This window comes from Odontesthes bonariensis, chromosome 6 (genome assembly GCF_027942865.1).
Source record: "Odontesthes bonariensis isolate fOdoBon6 chromosome 6, fOdoBon6.hap1, whole genome shotgun sequence".
In the NCBI taxonomy this organism is placed as follows: Eukaryota; Metazoa; Chordata; class Actinopteri; order Atheriniformes; family Atherinopsidae; genus Odontesthes; species Odontesthes bonariensis.
In genome coordinates, this window is record NC_134511.1 from 1,746,868 (window position 1) to 1,763,412 (window position 16,545).

The 16,545-nt window shown below is 40.9% G+C and overlaps 2 protein-coding genes across 2 annotated transcripts; one reads left to right on the top strand and one right to left on the bottom strand.

Annotated features, from left to right (window-relative positions):
• The first annotated feature begins 2,899 nt into the window (after positions 1-2,899).
• On the top strand, positions 2,900-7,979 carry LOC142381798 (dickkopf-related protein 4). The gene is made up of 3 exons (XM_075467029.1): positions 2,900-3,821; positions 5,182-5,293; positions 6,448-7,979. The coding sequence occupies exons 1-3, from the start codon at positions 3,711-3,713 to the stop codon at positions 6,765-6,767; spliced, it is 543 nt and encodes a 180-aa protein (XP_075323144.1). The 5' UTR covers positions 2,900-3,710; the 3' UTR covers positions 6,768-7,979.
• A 1,332-nt stretch (positions 7,980-9,311) lies between these two features.
• Positions 9,312-15,811, bottom strand: ppiaa (peptidylprolyl isomerase Aa (cyclophilin A)). Its single transcript, XM_075467030.1, has 4 exons — positions 15,659-15,811; positions 11,916-12,035; positions 11,627-11,799; positions 9,312-9,718 (listed from the first exon to the last, which is right to left on the bottom strand). The coding sequence occupies exons 1-4, from the start codon at positions 15,725-15,727 to the stop codon at positions 9,586-9,588; spliced, it is 495 nt and encodes a 164-aa protein (XP_075323145.1). The 5' UTR covers positions 15,728-15,811; the 3' UTR covers positions 9,312-9,585.
• Positions 15,812-16,545: the final 734 nt, after the last annotated feature.

Below are 16,545 nucleotides of genomic sequence, written 5' to 3' on the forward strand. Positions count from 1 at the left end.
AATAAGCATGCAACAACAATATTATAACAGGATTCTTAAATAAAATAGAACTATAGAAATTAAAATATAGAAATCTAGCTTGTGTACATAAATGTGCAGTAGTGCGCTACATTAGCTGTCTTTGTGCAGTAGTCAGCAGTAAGGTGGTTGTGCAAAATTGCAAGTATTTTACTGTGATGTCATTATCACGTCTGCTTTTTGTGATGTTTGTGTGGTGAGAATCTGATTTAAAAAAAGGAAACATAATGACTATAACACAAAGTATTGAAAAAAGCTCAAAAAGAGTCATTTTGAGTGATATAATTAAGCATAAATCATGTAAAAAAAAGCGGTTTATAACTCAAACTAAGACAAACCTGCTCATTAGGACAAAAGAAGGATATTTTAAACAATATTTTTGAATATAATTAAATAGTTTTTAACGAACATAAAACAGATCAAAGTAAATAAGTTTATATGAAACCACCAAAAACAAGTTTCTTTTCAGAAAATTCAGCAGAAAACGGGTTTGAAATGTCGTCTTTAAGATGTTCTGAGTAAAGATGAGAACCCTGAAATCAATCTAATCTCCCAGCATGCACCTGGAGAAATGAGGACAAAAGAGGGAAGTTAGTGGGGAAACTGAAAGTGGTGTCCTTAAGAAAGAGGAAAAAATTCAGCAAAAAGTATTGAAAAAAGCTCAAAAAGAGTCATTTTCAGTGTTATAATTAAGCATAAATAATGTAAAAGAAAAGGAATGAACCTACTTTCGTGGAATACATCATTTTGAGTTAAGTTTTAATGTGATTTCCAAATGAGTCGTTGTTTTTTACAGAAACTGCACATTTAGAGAAGAGATTTTGCTGCCAATTGTTATCCTGCGCGAGTAGGCTAAAGTTAGAAAAGGCTAACGTCACGTTAGCATGAAGCTATGTAGCACTATGAAGTGGTACCTTGAGTTATTAGTGTCCCGACATACGAGTTTTTTTGAGTTACGAGTCGTTATGAACAAGGATGCAACTTCAGATTTTAAATATTTTATTTAAATAAATGCTGAAAAATGACCTGAAACACCGTGTTTGCGTCATGTTGAATATATTTTACATTCATGCAGGCTGCTTGTGTGACCAGTAAAAACTACAAACTGCACCTGATCGAGTCATGATCATTTCGTATTAGTGAGTAAATACGACTGACAGATTTTTGGGTAAATTAAATAGAGTAGTCTTACATGTCACTGGATCTAAAACGGTGCATTTTTCTGGACTTCTTAAAAAAAAGGGGAAAAATTGAGAGTATACCCACTTACCCAGGGACCACTACACTACACTGGAAAAAATCTAAATCTTACCAAGTATATTTTTCTCATTGAGTATCTCATTACACTTAATATCAGACACAACTGCCTAACAAGTGCTATTTCAGCCAGATATAGGGACTTGTTTGAAGACAATACATCTGGAATATCTTGTTAAATGAAAAAGTCTTGAAAACAAATTGTTTTGAGTCACATATCACATGAAACAAGCTTTTTTTTTTCATTTGAAGAGGTTTTTAAGCTCATTTCAAGATCACTTTTATCTCAAAAGTCCCAAATATCACATTTTATTTCAAGAAATCTTGACAAGCCAATTTTCACTAGTTCTATTGGCAGATTTTTTTGCTTATTTCAAGCAAAAACGTCTTTTATTTGTTGGTTTTTAAATTATTTTTTGAGGGGCATTTTTTCTAGTGTATCTCAGAGTTGTTTGAAACAGCTGCCACTTAAGATTTCAAGTGTGTGGAGTCGATTCATGTGTTCAGAATTGCTTCCCAGATGTGGAAAATGTATTTTATGAGACAAATATACTTGGTAAGATTTAGATTTTTTTCCAGTGTGGTGTAGTGGTCCCTGGAGAAGTGGGTATACTGGAAAAAATCAAAGTCTTACCAAGTATATTTGTCTCATTTCTAGTCAAAATATACTTGGGGTTACTATAAATAAAAGTTACAAATAAAAGACGTTTTTGCTTGAAATAAGCAAAAAAATCTGCCAATGGAACTAGTGAAAATCGGCTTTTCAAGATTTCTTGAAATAAAATGTGATATTTAGGACTTTTGAGATAAAAGTGATCTTGAAATTAGCTTAAAAACCTCTTCAAATGTAAAAAAAGCTTGTTTCATATGATATGTGACTCAAAACAATTTGTTTTCAAGACTTTTTCATTTAACAAGATATTCCAGATGTATTGTCTTCAAACAAGTCCCTATATCTGGCTGAAATGGTGCTTGTTAGGCAGTAGTGTCTGATATGAAGTGTAATGAGATATTTTGACTAGAAATTAGACAAATATACTTGGTAAGACTTTGATTTTTTCCAGTGTGGAGCTCTTATCTCAGAGTTAAAACCTCAGTTTTGACTTTTCGTGTCACACATCATGCGACTTGTGAAGCTAAAGGTTTTAAAAGTGTTTCTTTCTTCTCTTCCTGGCAGAAATCAGTTTATTGGAGGAGCTCCGGTGCTGGATCTCTGAGCCGAGATTAACCTGTTAAATCTGTTTTGCTGTCATCATCTGTTAAATCGTCTTTAATCACCCGTAAACACTCGCACATCCGCCCGCCTGAGAGACGCAGCCCGGCCTCTAATGAGCCTTAATCCTGACCTTTCCAACCACATGAAGTGAAACCACACACACTACTTCAGACGGCTCTACCTGTCTCAGGGCTCCAGGTGCATTTTAATCTCTCTGTGGTCTCTGCGGTGTCACGTTTCAAACGTCCCGCCTCACCTGAGGCCGCGGGGCTTCCAGGAAGGAAGGGAAGGCGGCGCTGGCTCTGCCGACTGATGCGGTCGGGCTTCAAACGCACATTTCAAAACTTCTGAGGCGGAGCGGGGACGATCAGAGAGGAGGGCAGGGCTATAAAAACCCAGCGCACCTGAAGGCAGCAGCCAGGAGACGCTGATCCGTGCACAGCATCAACAACAGAAAAGGCTTTCTGTCATCCCTGAGCACCGAGGAGGAGATATCTGAGGAAAGGATTTAAGGAAACTCTGCTACAACTAGAGTTTTAATTTAGACGGAAAGCAGAAAGTAAAGCGGCGAAGGAGCCAGATTTAACTGTGAAACTCTGCTAACAACCAGAGTTTTAATTTAGACGGAAAGCAGAAAGTAAAGCGGCGAAGGGGCCAGATTTAACTGTGAAACTCTGCTACAACCAGAGTTTTAATTTAGACGGAAAGCAGAAAGTGAAGCGGCGAAGGGGCCGGATTTAACTGTGAAACTCTGCTACAAACAGAGTTTTAATTTAGACGGAGAGCAGAAAGTAAAGCGGCGAAGGAGCCAGATTTAACTGTGAAACTCTGCTACAAACAGAGTTTTAATTTAGACGGAAAGCAGAAAGTGAAGCGGCGAAGGAGCCAGATTTAACTGTGAAACTCTGCTACAGCCAGAGTTTTAATTTAGACGGAAAGTAGAAAGTAAAGCGGCGAAGGGGCCAGATTTAACTGTGAAACTCTGCTACAACCAGAGTTTTAATTTAGACGGAAAGCAGAAACTAAAGCGGCGAAGGAGCCAGATTTAACTGTGAAACTCTGCTACAACCAGAGTTTTAATTTAGACGGAAAGCAGAAAGTGAAGCGGCGAAGGGGCCAGATTTAACTGTGAAACTCTGCTACAACCAGAGTTTTAATTTAGACGGAAAGCAGAAAGTGAAGCGGCGAAGGGGCCAGATTTAACTGGACCGGCGGGAGGATGTGGCTGTGGCGCAGCGTCCTGTGCGTGTCTCTGGTCTGCGGTCTGGCTCTGGACTCCAACACCATCAGATCCTCCAAAGAGGTGACGCAGCCGGAAGCCGAGCCGCCGGTAAGAGCAGGAAACTAATCCTCTGAGGCTGACTTTTGCTTTTCAACAAGCAGAAAAACACACTTTTTACACGTTAAACCTGAATCTGTCTGGAAATTAAACGGGAAATGTGACATTTATGAGTTAAACCTGTGGAAGTGCAGATGATCCAGATGATCTAACAGTGTTCTGTTCATCATAATCTCTGTTTTTAAACTAAAAAATCATCTGTAAACTGAACGGGCTGTTGAATTATACACGTAAAAGGCATTAAAATATTCATGTTATCTTTAAAAAAACTAGGGCTGGGTAACGATTAAAATGTTTAATCTAATTAATCACATGATTTCCCTGATTAATCACGATTAATCGCATTTATACGCAGAATCCAAAAATGAATCCAAAAGTAGTGTATAGCCTTTAGCATTTAGCTTTATTTTAAATGTGCTGCCATATGAATGAAAGTGCCATAACATTTGTTGTGCAAACACACTTTTAACATCAGCATCTTTCTGTAGTTTTTATGTAGAAGCCTCGCTCCACTGTCTGTTTCCTTGAATGACTTGCTGCTATCAGTTGTGTGTTTTGCCTTTAAGTGATATTTTAGACTGGAACTACTACGCTGAGAAGACAATTCAACTTGGCAGTGTTTACAGATGACTTTGGTTCTGTCGACTCCGCCGTCTGGAAGAACTTTAACATGAAAATGGCCGAGTAAAAGTTCCGTACCCTTCTCCATGTTTGGTGGATCCGCCGATTACTTTCTTTTCCTGTTCCACAGCAGACAGCAGCAGACTTTTACAAAATAAAAGCCTGTGAGCAACAGACTTTTACAAAATAAAAGCCTGTGAGCAACAGACTTTTACAAAATAAAAGCCTGTGAGCAACAGACTTTTACAATAGTTACCATGGAAACATCTGCAGATATTCACTTTAAAGCTGCTCAGAACTGAACTAACTCTGGTTCTGACTCAGATTCTGGGTTTATGTTCATGTTGGAACTGATAGCAGCAAGTCATTCAAGGAAACAGACAGTGGAGCGAGGCTTCTACATAAAAACTACAGAAAGATGCTGATGTTAAAAGTGTGTTTGCACAACAAATGTTATGGCACTTTCATTCATATGGCAGCACATTTAAAATAAAGCTAAATGCTAAAAGCTATGCACTACTTTTGGATTAATTTTTGGATTCTGCGTACAAATGCGATTAATCGTGATTAATCAGGGAAATCATGTGATTAATTAGATTAAACATGTTAATCGTTGCCCAGTCAGTAAATGTAAAGAAATTAAGCTGATCAGGACTTTGACACAGACCTGTAGATCTTTGTTATTCTTACTCGCTGTAAAACTTGCTGTGTTTGTGTTTGTTTTTGTCAGACTGGAGGCTGCAGCAACAGAGCTCAGAGGAGGCCGGCCTCCGACAGACATGTGGTCAGACAGACCAACAGGCACGTCGACAGGCAGACGGACGGCCTCAACAGGACCAAAGGTGAGTGGCTGAACAGCATGTCCCAGCATGCACTGCGGCAGGGTGCCTCCATGACGACTAGGGATGGGAATCGAAAACCGGTTCTTGTTGAGAACCGGTTCCCAGTGCTTCAATTCCTTGGAATCGTTTGGCGATTTTGCAAACGATTCCCTTATCGATTCCAGTGGGCGTGAATGACGTCACCACGCAGCGTTGCGTGGCGAGTCCAGCGCAGCCAGCAGCCAACAGTAAACATGGCGCCCAAGCGGTACAAACGCTCGAAAGTTTGGTTCCACATCCCTAAAAAAGACGACAACAGGAAACTTGCAAAGTGAATATTTCACCAAAGGGAGGAAATACTACCAACATGCAATAACTATGAATGAATGTCGCGTTTTCGATCTGCTCCGGACTAACGTTGGTGAATCTGAACCCAGCAACGTTAGCAACGTTAGCAACGTTAGCAACGTTAGCATGTCCTCGGCTAACACTGCAGGTCACTAACTAACAAACACTGCCTATCATGTTAGCACCATTTGCCTGATTGTAAAAGCTGCTGTTAGTAACGGTTAAGGTTAAATGAATGCCTTCTCAGGCATTACATTTAGATGAAATCATGAGAGACAGAGCCTGACTGGCTCAGAGCCAGAGGCTGGTGGTACTACCCCCAGTTCACCTCTACCTCCAGCTTCTCCTTTCACCAGAGCAATTCAATTCAATTCAAAATTTATTTTTAAAGCACATTAAAACAACCTCAGCTGACCAAAGTGCTTCACAACAGCAACTGCATCACAAGAGTCATCAATAAAAGCAATAAGAATGACTTCATCACAGATAAAAAATCTAATTTGAGATAAAATTAGCAATAAAATAACAATAACAATAAAAGTGGTGGAAGGCCAGGGAAAAGAGATGAGTTAAATGAATAGTTAAATGACCCAGGCCATGATAGACCAATGTGGACCTCACCGTTGTTGGGTTTGTGAGGTCATGACTCGTGTTACTTCTAAACTAAACAAAGTTGATGCTAATCGACCGGTTTGTTCCCAAAAACGAGAATCGATAAGGGAATCGGGCAAAGAACCGAATCGTTAAACAGAATCGAAAATGGAATTGGAATCGTAAAAATCTTATCGATTTCCCATCCCTAATGACGACGCCCCTTTGTGTTTCAGCCCCGGAGATGTCGAGCTGCGTGCGCTCCGGCGACTGCGCCGCCGGCCTCTGCTGCGTCCGCTATCTGACCGGCAAGCGGTGCCAGAGGATCCCGGAGGAGGGCGAGGCCTGCCTGCTGCGAGGCCCCACCAAGCTGAGGAGGAACCTGGGCCGCTGCGACTGCGCCGCCGGGCTGTCCTGCGCCGCCGCCGCCGCCGCAGAGGGGGCGGAGCCGGGCAAAAACAAGCGGCAGGGGGTGTGTCTGCCCAGGCCCCGGCAGGGCCAGAGGAAGACGAGGCACTCCGGGGGGAAGAGGACGGCGGCGGACAGTCGCTGCTGAGGGACTCTCAGAACTTCCCAGAACTTTGCGGCTCTTAGTTTTAGTTTCATGGATGCAGCGCCGTGTTGGATGTGTGAGTCACGGGAGCAGAGCAGCTGGCAGAGCGGCAGCACCCCCCACAGGCCGGATAGTGTAACTGCAAGACAGGAAATGAAAGCAACGCTCCAGACTTTGATCGTTTAATTCCTCTTTGGCCCCCCTTACAGTTCTGAGATGTAACACCACTGTCATAAAGACTAGCTAAAGAAAACCAAAGCTACGTTTTTTACGTGACCTGCTGTGCAGTAACCTCCTGCCTGGGGCGGGAAACATCAAATAAGCAAAATATAAAACATAAAAACAACAGCAGAAACAACCAGAAAAAGAGTTCAACAACATACGAAAAGCTGTGGTGAAAGCTAAAGAAAACTAATTTGATCAGAAGAAAAGGAGCCTTTCTAACATCTAAAGGCAACTTGTTCCCAAGTTAACGAGGAGGAGAAGGGAGAAGGAATATTTTGGGCATCTCATACGAAGACGTTATTAATTAGTTATTATAAATACTAATTAAGTCTAAGAATCACGGATAAAAGGCTAAAATATCACATGTTAACTATAATCAATCCAGATTAAAGGGAACAGAGGAAAATATGAGTATTAGTTACATTTGTTTCAGCATTTTTGTGTTTCGAGTACGCTGTGGCGCAATGCTTTATGGGATGTAGATTTTTCCAAATCAGTACACCATCCAGGTGCTTTCAGCGTACTGTGTAGTACAATTTGAAAATCCGTATGAACTGATGGTATCGTGTGCGGTTTTGAAAGCAGCCTCTCTGTGAGCCGCGCACATGCGCAGCCACGCACGTGACTTTGTTGTCGTGTTGAAGAAGCTTCGAAGACGCTGTCAGAACCCAAAGAAATGTCAAACAAGTGTAAAGTAAAAGTGAGGCGCTGGGTCTCCGGGGTAGTTTCAGGCCAGAAAACGCGAGTTACGAAAGTCAATTTGCTTTAAAACAAGTCAGAAGTAGGTTTAAGGTTCACAAACTTCTCTGGCGTTGCTTTGAAAGGAAGTCGATGGAACTAAATAAGAAACATGAGGCTAGAACAACTTAGTTACTTTTATTGTGTTGCTGCATCAGATTCCACATTTGTTTCTGTTTTTTAAATAGAAAGTTTTGTTCTTCAGTGAAGACTGAATATTATTTTGTTGTGTTTGTTAAATAAAGGTTTAAATGAACTACTAACTGAATTAAAGTGTCTTCATGTTCAAAATGTTCCAGTAAACTGATAAATCAAATAAAAACGCCGTATCAGCGACGCCGTTAGCTCGTGCAGCTAACAGGAAGTGTTTATATGAAATTTAGAAAATGAAGTAAAACATTTAACAAAAAGAAGATGTTTTGGTTAAAATCTTTGATGATGATTCAGAGGATGTTTTAAGGTTAACAACCTTCTCTAGTGTTGCTGAAAATCTATTTAAAGTGTTTTTTGTACCAAAGCAGTCCATAAAACGTGGTCCCTTTAATTATATTAAATATAAAACCAGACAGTTTCCTGCTCATCTTTGGTCAGAATAATGTAGATAATGTGCTTCTTTTCTCTGGGGTTTAGTCCTCCGTTTAAGCTTCAACTGATTATTAAAATCAGCAAATCTTATCGTAGAAATTGTGTGATTGTGGCCCCTTTAGCATTTAGATCCATGGACAGAAATGATCCTCGTCAGCTTATGTTACTGAGCAGATATTTATTTTATTACTGTATTTTATGTTAATCAAAGTAACTCTACATTCGTTTTTGTTGTACGGTATTTAACGTCTTCATGTAGCACCTCGATCATTCAGACCGATTAATTCAAAGCTTTTTTCATTCCTTCTTCTGGTGAAAAAACTACAAACGTCTTCTTCGTTGGTGCATAAAGTCTGATCAAAAGCACTCCGTGTCAGAAAAATAACTTTGGAAAAACAAAACCACTGAGACAAAAAGGAAAGCCGTAAAAAAAAAAAAAAAAAAAAAAAAAAAATGATATTAAAAATTCCCTTTGGCATTTGTCTCTTTATGGTAATATTGTTTATATGCAGTTTGTCTGATAAAGAAAGTTTAAGTACATTAACATTTATCCACAGCCACAGAACTCTTAAAAATACCAAAAAAACAAAACCTGTTCCGTCTTAAAACGGATCAAATTTTTAGAGAAAAACCAGAAGTCTGCAAATTAAAATCCAAACAGTCTTACTTTAACATTTAGTCTATTCACTGTTAAAATCAAATGTTTCGTGTCTCTGATTTAGAGACTATTTAAGATACATGTATACCGTGTACCTGCAGTACCCGGGTCCGCCAGCAGAGGGCGGAATACCTGCAGTACCTTGTTCCGCCGGCAAGGGGCAGTCCACTTTAATATTAAGCCTTAAACTTTAATGTAACACTTTAAAGTAAACCTGGAACCAAATTTAGGATCAACTTTAAATTTCATTTGATATTTTACTGCAGCATCAACTTTAATTTGGACTTTATATTCATTTAAAATACTGAAACTTTGTAAATAAAAACCAAGAAAACAAGTCGTTTCATTGTCAAGGCATCTTTTATTCTCTTGTTCATTTTTTGGATTTAACAAAAAGAAACAAAAACAAACCGTCGGGACTTTGTGGAAAAAACGTTAATGCAAAAGAAACTTTCAAAAGGCGAAGTCACAGATGCAGCAACATGGTTTCAACAGAATAGAAAATAAAAAAAAAATAACTGGGCAAAAGGGGGGGGGGGGGGGGTTCGGCTTAATCTCCATCAATAGGAATGTTGAGTAGTGGAGGGGCGGAGCCTAAGAGGGTGTGGCTACTGGTTAGAGCTGCCCGCAGTCGGCGATGACGACCTTGGCTTTGGGTTTTCCTGATGAGGTGCCGACGGCGTTCATCTTATTCACCACGTCCATCCCCTCGACCACGCTGCCGAACACCACGTGTTTCCCGTTCAGCCTGCAGGCGGAGAGCAGGGATCAGGAAGCACGCCAAAAACACGCCAACAGGCTTCAATTCAACATTCACACACGAGCATTTTTAAAGACTCAAAACCAATAAAATGGCCCAATGACAGCGCTTTATTTATATATATATATATATATATATATATATATATATATATATATAAAAATAATGTTTTGTAATAGCTTTGTATATTTTTTGTTTATTCACTATTTTAATTTTATATTTATTCTATTCGCTTGTTTTTACTTTAATCGTTTACATATGTTTTACTGTATGCTGCTGCAACAATTTTCCCAAATTGGGATGAATAAAGTACTTATCTATATATCAATCTCTCATTAGAACCTGTCACGCCGTTGCCGTGGTTACGTGACGAGCCACGCCCAGAACAAAGCAAACATTAAACCGTCGTTTCCAGACAACGGTTTTATTCTTTATCCTGAAGTCTTGGAAAACATGTCAGGTGTTAAAGACGAGCAGCTGTGCAACTCCAGATGTTCAGTGAATATTCTACAGAAACAGCTGCTTCGTCTGCTCACGTTACAGGAACATCAGATTAAAAAAAACCAAAAAAAACACAACAACATTTTCTCTCATTAACAGCTTAAAAACTGTTGTAAATATATTTTTTTATAATTTTAAATACTTAATCTTTTCAAACTGAACCAGAAATAATCATAAAGTACTTCTCAGACATTTAATTTGTTTTTAAAGCATTTTTTTAGGATAATTTAACCCTGATAGGAGACATTTTTCACCACTTGGGGTGTACTTTCTCCTCTAATTTCACACTGGAAATAGTGATAATCATCATATTTGGTCCAGTTGTGCATGTTTGACTATTTTTTCGAAGTTCAAACATCAGATACAATGCAATTTTTCATTGTGTAGAGAAAAAATAAATTTAAAAAAAAACTCCTTAATTTCTGAAAAGGGACATTTTTGTCCCCTTAAAACCACCTAAAAACATAATATATTTTTCACAAATCTTTTATTCCACTTCAGATCATAACCACCAAGTTTAACAATTATTTTAAAAAATTAACCCTTTAGATGCCAATTTGAGAATGGGTTAATTTTTTTTAAATAATTGAAAACTTGGTAGTTATGATCAGAACTAAAGTGGAAGAAAAGATTTGAGAAAAAAATATTAACATATGTTTTTAATTCGTTTTAAAAGGGGACAAAAATGTCCCTTTTCAGAAATTAAGTTGCGTTTTAAATCAGGTTATTTAACGACATGATCAAACTGAACCTGAAATAATTATAAGAAATAATCGTCTTTTAGGATATTTAATAATTGTCTCGGTTCCTTAAATTATCCAAAAAGTTAATGATTCTTTTCACTGAAAATTGCAGAATAATAAAACTATAACACAACCAATGCTTCCAAATTAACGAGGTCATCGCAGTGGGCGGGGCTTAACATAAGCCCTGAACACTGGACTTTGTCAAAGTGGTGAAAAATAACGTAATTTCACAGTAAAACGATCTCGTTCCTGCTTAGACATCCTCAGAAGTCGGCATGAAGCTAAATTTTTTTGTTTATTATTATTAGTTAGTAGTAGTATTTTTTTTACTAGAATTGGTATTATTGTTAATACAATCATTGTAAATATTAAAAAAAAAAATAATAATAAAATAAAAAAAAAATGTTGAGCTACTTGACTAATTTGAATTTCCCCCATTGGGGGATGAATAAAGTATTTTTCTATTTTTATTCTATTAAAGCGTGGCTGCGGCTCTGAGCGGTGCAGCTCCGGGCCGTGTTATTGTTTTAATATTGTTGTTTTTGCATTGTTCTTGTGTTTTACGCCTTGTATTTTGTGTTGTACAGCACTTTGTTTCAGCCACGGCTGTGTTAAAAGGCTTTATAAATAAAGTTGAGTGGGACCGTACCATGTTGTCTCGGCTGTGCAGATGAAGAACTGGGACCCGTTGGTGTTGGGGCCGGCGTTGGCCATGGACAGGATGCCGGAGCCGGTGTGCTTCAGGGTGAAGTTCTCGTCGGCGAACTTGTTGCCGTAGATGGACTTTCCCCCGGTTCCGTTGTGGTTGGTGAAGTCGCCGCCCTGCGTGGCAGAAACACGATGTAAAGAGCCGGTTATAAACATTCTGCTTCAGGTCAGACCCACAGAAACGGGAACCGGGGTCCATGTGGGCCGGTTACCACGGTTACTGGACTCACCTGGCACATGAAGTCGGTGATGATGCGGTGGAAGCTGCAGCCCTTGTAGCCGAAGCCCTTGTCTCCGGTGCAGAGGGCGCGGAAGTTCTCGGCGGTCTTGGGCACCACGTCGGCGCGGAGCTGCAGAAAAAAAAAAAAAAAAAAAAAAAAAAGTCAGAACGCTGACGTAACCATGGCAACAGGAAACCGAAAGGCTGCGAAACCCCCTGATCAGAGAACATTAGCCCTCCTGTTGTCTTAGCGGGTCAAAAGTGACCCACGACCATGTTTAGGAAAAGGAAAAAGATAGTTTAAGGTATTTTTTTCTACAGCTAAAGGGACCCCATCATTAGAAAAAGTTTATTTTTGTTTATGTTTCCATGTGGGCTGTACACCACTGGGGTACAAAGATTGTCTTATGGGTCATTTTTGACCCGTGAATTATAAAAACATTTAAACACCAGATAAAAGTTCACTGTTTTTTCCCCTTTCAATATAATTAATTTAGAAGTAATTACTTCACATTTATATAATAGCAATAATAAACCTTTATTATGTAAAATAAAACTGAGAAAACAAGAAAACTGTTGGTCCAACTGACAGTAAAAAAAAAGAAAAGTGTAATCCTGAAAACTGGTGATTTTCTTTTTGTGTTGTGTAACAAAAAATACATGATAAAATAATAAATCAGTATTTTCTCTCATTAACAGCTAAAAAAAAATTGTTGTAAATATATTTTTTTACTATTTTAACAACTTAATCTTTTCAAACTGAATCTGAAATGATCATAAAGTACTTTTCAGACATTTAATTTGTTTTTAAAGCATCTTTTAGGATAATTTAACCCTGATGGGGGACATTTTTCTCCACTTGGGCTGTTCTTTCTCCTCTGATTTCACACTGGAAATAGTGATACTCATATTTGGTCCAGTTGTGCATTTTTGACTATTTTTTTTTTTTTTTCAAACACATCATATACATGATAAAAAAAAATGTATTGAATTGAGTTGAATAGATAAATAACAGGTGGTTTCATCATACAATAGATTTTGGATTTAAAATTCAATTTAGTTGCTTTATTTTGGGGCTTTGGTAGGACAAAGGGGAGTAAACAGAATGATAAGACCGCACAAAGGGTTAAACTTTACTGGACTCTGCTCTGTGGACAAACCCCACAGCCAAACACACCTTCAGTCAGGGGGAAATCACCCGTCTGTCAGATAAAACGATGCCGCAGCAGACTGGACACGGATCAGGTGACGGGGCGGTCGGTGCTGTAAGGTGAGGCAGGAATGCAGCAGACGCTGTGGTGCAGTGACGCTGCAGCCCTGCCAGCAGGCGGGGAGGGAGGGGGGAGGCAGGGAGAAGGTCTGCAGCAGCAGCAGCAGCTCAGACCTCTAAACACACCGGGCAGCGTGAGCCAAGAGCTCCACCAGCTGATCTGTGAGCAGGCTGCGGCAAAACCTGCCGAAGATGCTGAATTCTGCTGCTCAGATGCAGAATTTTGCTGCTCAGATGCAGAGTTCTGCTGCTCAGATGCAGAGTTCTGCTGAATTCTGCTGCTCAGATGCAGAGTTCTGCTGAATTCTGCTGCTCAGATGCAGAGTTCTGCCGCTCATAGGGCTGCACGATAATGGCCAAAATGATTATTTGTTGATTTTAATGAACTGCATGACTCCATTGGTTATTTCACGGTGTCTTTGGGAGGTGGTTGGGTATGGTGATGCGCTAAAGAGGCCTGAGTTGATGTTGTGGGATGATTGGTCTTTGCGATGCATTTCTTGGTCCTCATACATTCATCGTATTGAACTTTATGGTGTTTAAGTGGCTAAAGAGGTTCGTTGTGTTGCTTTGTGGCGCCAACACAACCGTACGGCACTCTTTGCATATCACCTTCTCTCGAGTTGCGTCACTCGCCTTGAACCCAAAATGCTTCCAATGGAGGAAAATCCGGTTCTTGGGAAAAGCTCCTCGGCCTCTGCCACGTTAGACATTTTTTGTTTTCTCTGTTAAGATTGTTTAAAGCTTATAAGACCGACTGCTACCTGTTGTGGCATGTTCGCCACGTTACTTTGTCCTCTGCAACTAGTGTCTACATCTAGAAACTAAACTGAATGGCGCATTTTAAATATCGTTCGATCACGCGAATTTGATTGCAGGAAGCCAATATCGTTATTTAAAATTCGATATATTGTGCAGCCCTAGATGCAGAATTCTGCAGCTCAGATGCAGAATCTGAGCAGGTTGTGACCTCAGAGCAACTCAGATAGGTTTTAGTCTGGAAGGCTGACCACATGCAGATGCTCAGACTTTCCAAAAAGCAGAATAAAAAACATCTGGAGGTGCAGATTTTAAATCAGTGCAGGAGCTGAACACATTTATAACCCTTCTAAGTTCATAACAACTAATATATGGATTTTAGTTTACTCTTTTTTTTAATGTTTGTTTACATTCTGTTGGAGCCTTTTTACATGTTAAAGTTTTTAATGTGCATCAGTCCAACATGGGCACATTTCCTGCTTCTCTAATCGTGTAGTTTGCCATAAAGATGAGATCTAAATAAGGTGGCGGGTTAAAGCAGCCACACCAGCTGAGGACACATATAGCAGAAGCTCCAGTTGCTCTGAGGTTTCAGGTTGTGAAACATTTCCCCGGCAGGTCCCAGGATCAGGTCGCAGGGAGCCGCCCATAATGGTGCACAGCTGCAGCACAAAATGGCTGGACCCGCAGTTGGTGCGTCAATCAGCCCAGCTTCAAGCCACTAGAACCGTATAATTTTTTTTTTTTTTTTTTTTTTTAACCCTCAAATGAATAAAACCACCGGGCTCACTATCCTCCACCCGCCGCCGTGTTTCTGTCCCTGTATGCGGGCACAAAGAGCTCGGTGTACCCCTCCAGCTCGGACACCCCCTACATCCGCATTTTTAACCGTGCAGACAGCCCCTCCCCCTCCCGGACAGCGCGAGCACCGCGGAACGTTCCAGAACTGGTCCCGGCCGCGAGCTAGCTAACCGGTACCGTTAGCTTCAGAAGCTAATTGCTAACACGTTTACTAACGTTTCCAACCACACCGAGGTTCGAGAAAAAAAAAAATATATATATTTCGACATCGTTTGTAAACTTGTAAGCAGCCCGCGTGCCTTCCATTTTAGGTTTCCCAGGCTCGCGTGAGGGCCGCGCGACGCTCTAACAAAGAACAAGCGCGGGCACGCAGTTTTAACATTAGCATTAGCTGCGAATATAGCCACCAACGGCGCGCCTCGTGACGACGACAGGAGCCTCCGCGTGACGGCTGCCAGGGGCGGCTACAGTCTGCGTGAACGGGGTTAGCCGGCGCCCGGCACCACGGCGGAGTGTCACTACACAAGAATAAGCACGAACGCGGTGCTCGCGGACGAATTAAGTCCAACAGTAAAGTATTCTTCTGATTCCGGTTGCACGCGGCGACACAGCTACAAACACGTGCACACCCTGTTCGTGACAGCTCGGCTAATTAATGCTAAGTTAACCCCCGTTTAAAGCCATTCAACAAGAAATCGGGTTTTAGCATGCACTTAGCTTAATGCTAAGCTAACCCCGTTTAAAGCCATTCAACAAGAAATCGGGTTATAGCATCTGCTTAGCATCTGCAGCTGCAGCTCACCGGCCTGGGCGGAGGTGGTTCTCATACACCCGTGGAGCAGAGCTGACAGGCCGGCCGAGACTAACACGAACCAGCCGCCCTGACAGCAGCTTACACCCGGCTTCACAAGCAGCCGACTCACCTCCATTACAATCCGACCGATGGATTTGCCGTCGGCGGTGATGTCGAAGAAGACTTTTGGGTTGGCCATTTCAGCAGGCTGCGGTGGAGCGGGAGGACTGAAGAGTTTTCCAGCGAAGAGGACCACAGTTAGGCCACAGGAAACCGAAAAAGATGGTGGAGACAGGATTTATTTTATATAATACGCCGGCGGGGGCGTGGAAACACAAGACAGCCAATTAGTAATGCAAGAGTGTTTGATTGACACCAGTTTGGGCCAATCAGAGGTCAGAAGAGTCGACGCTGCCGTTTTTACAGCGTACGGTCGTTGTGGGGTTTGTTTGATGTGTATCGTAGCATCAACCGGCTGGGTGGCGGTGTCTACATATCCTTCTTTGTCACGTAAACACCGCCCCTTTAAGGTGTACCAGGAAACTAATTCAAACAGTCGTAAGAGTGAGCAGCGCGCGCAAAAGATGACAGACAGCCGGGCCGTCCAATGCGTGAAGCGCACGCGGTGGGCGGACGTAAAGTTCTGCAGTGAGCGCGCGCACCTGATGCTGGGGGTTAAAATATGGGCGCGCGATCACGAAAACAGGGCGCGGTCCGTCTGACACGAGAGGAAAGTTAGCAGGAAAAAGTTCACGTCACCTTAAGGTCAAAGTTCAGCCGTGACCCGCTGCCACATTAACGTCAAAGATGGCGGAAATTTCCCGGTTCTTCACGATGTGTGAAGAAAATGTTGGAGAAATGAGTCCCGAGTTGAAATAAGTTTATTAACCCTCATACCTGATTTAAAACACAACTTAATTTCTGAATGGGGACATTTTTGTTCCCTTTTAAAACAACTTAAAACCAGATGTTAATTTTTTTTTCCGCTTTTTTTTCGTATATCTTTTATTCCACTTC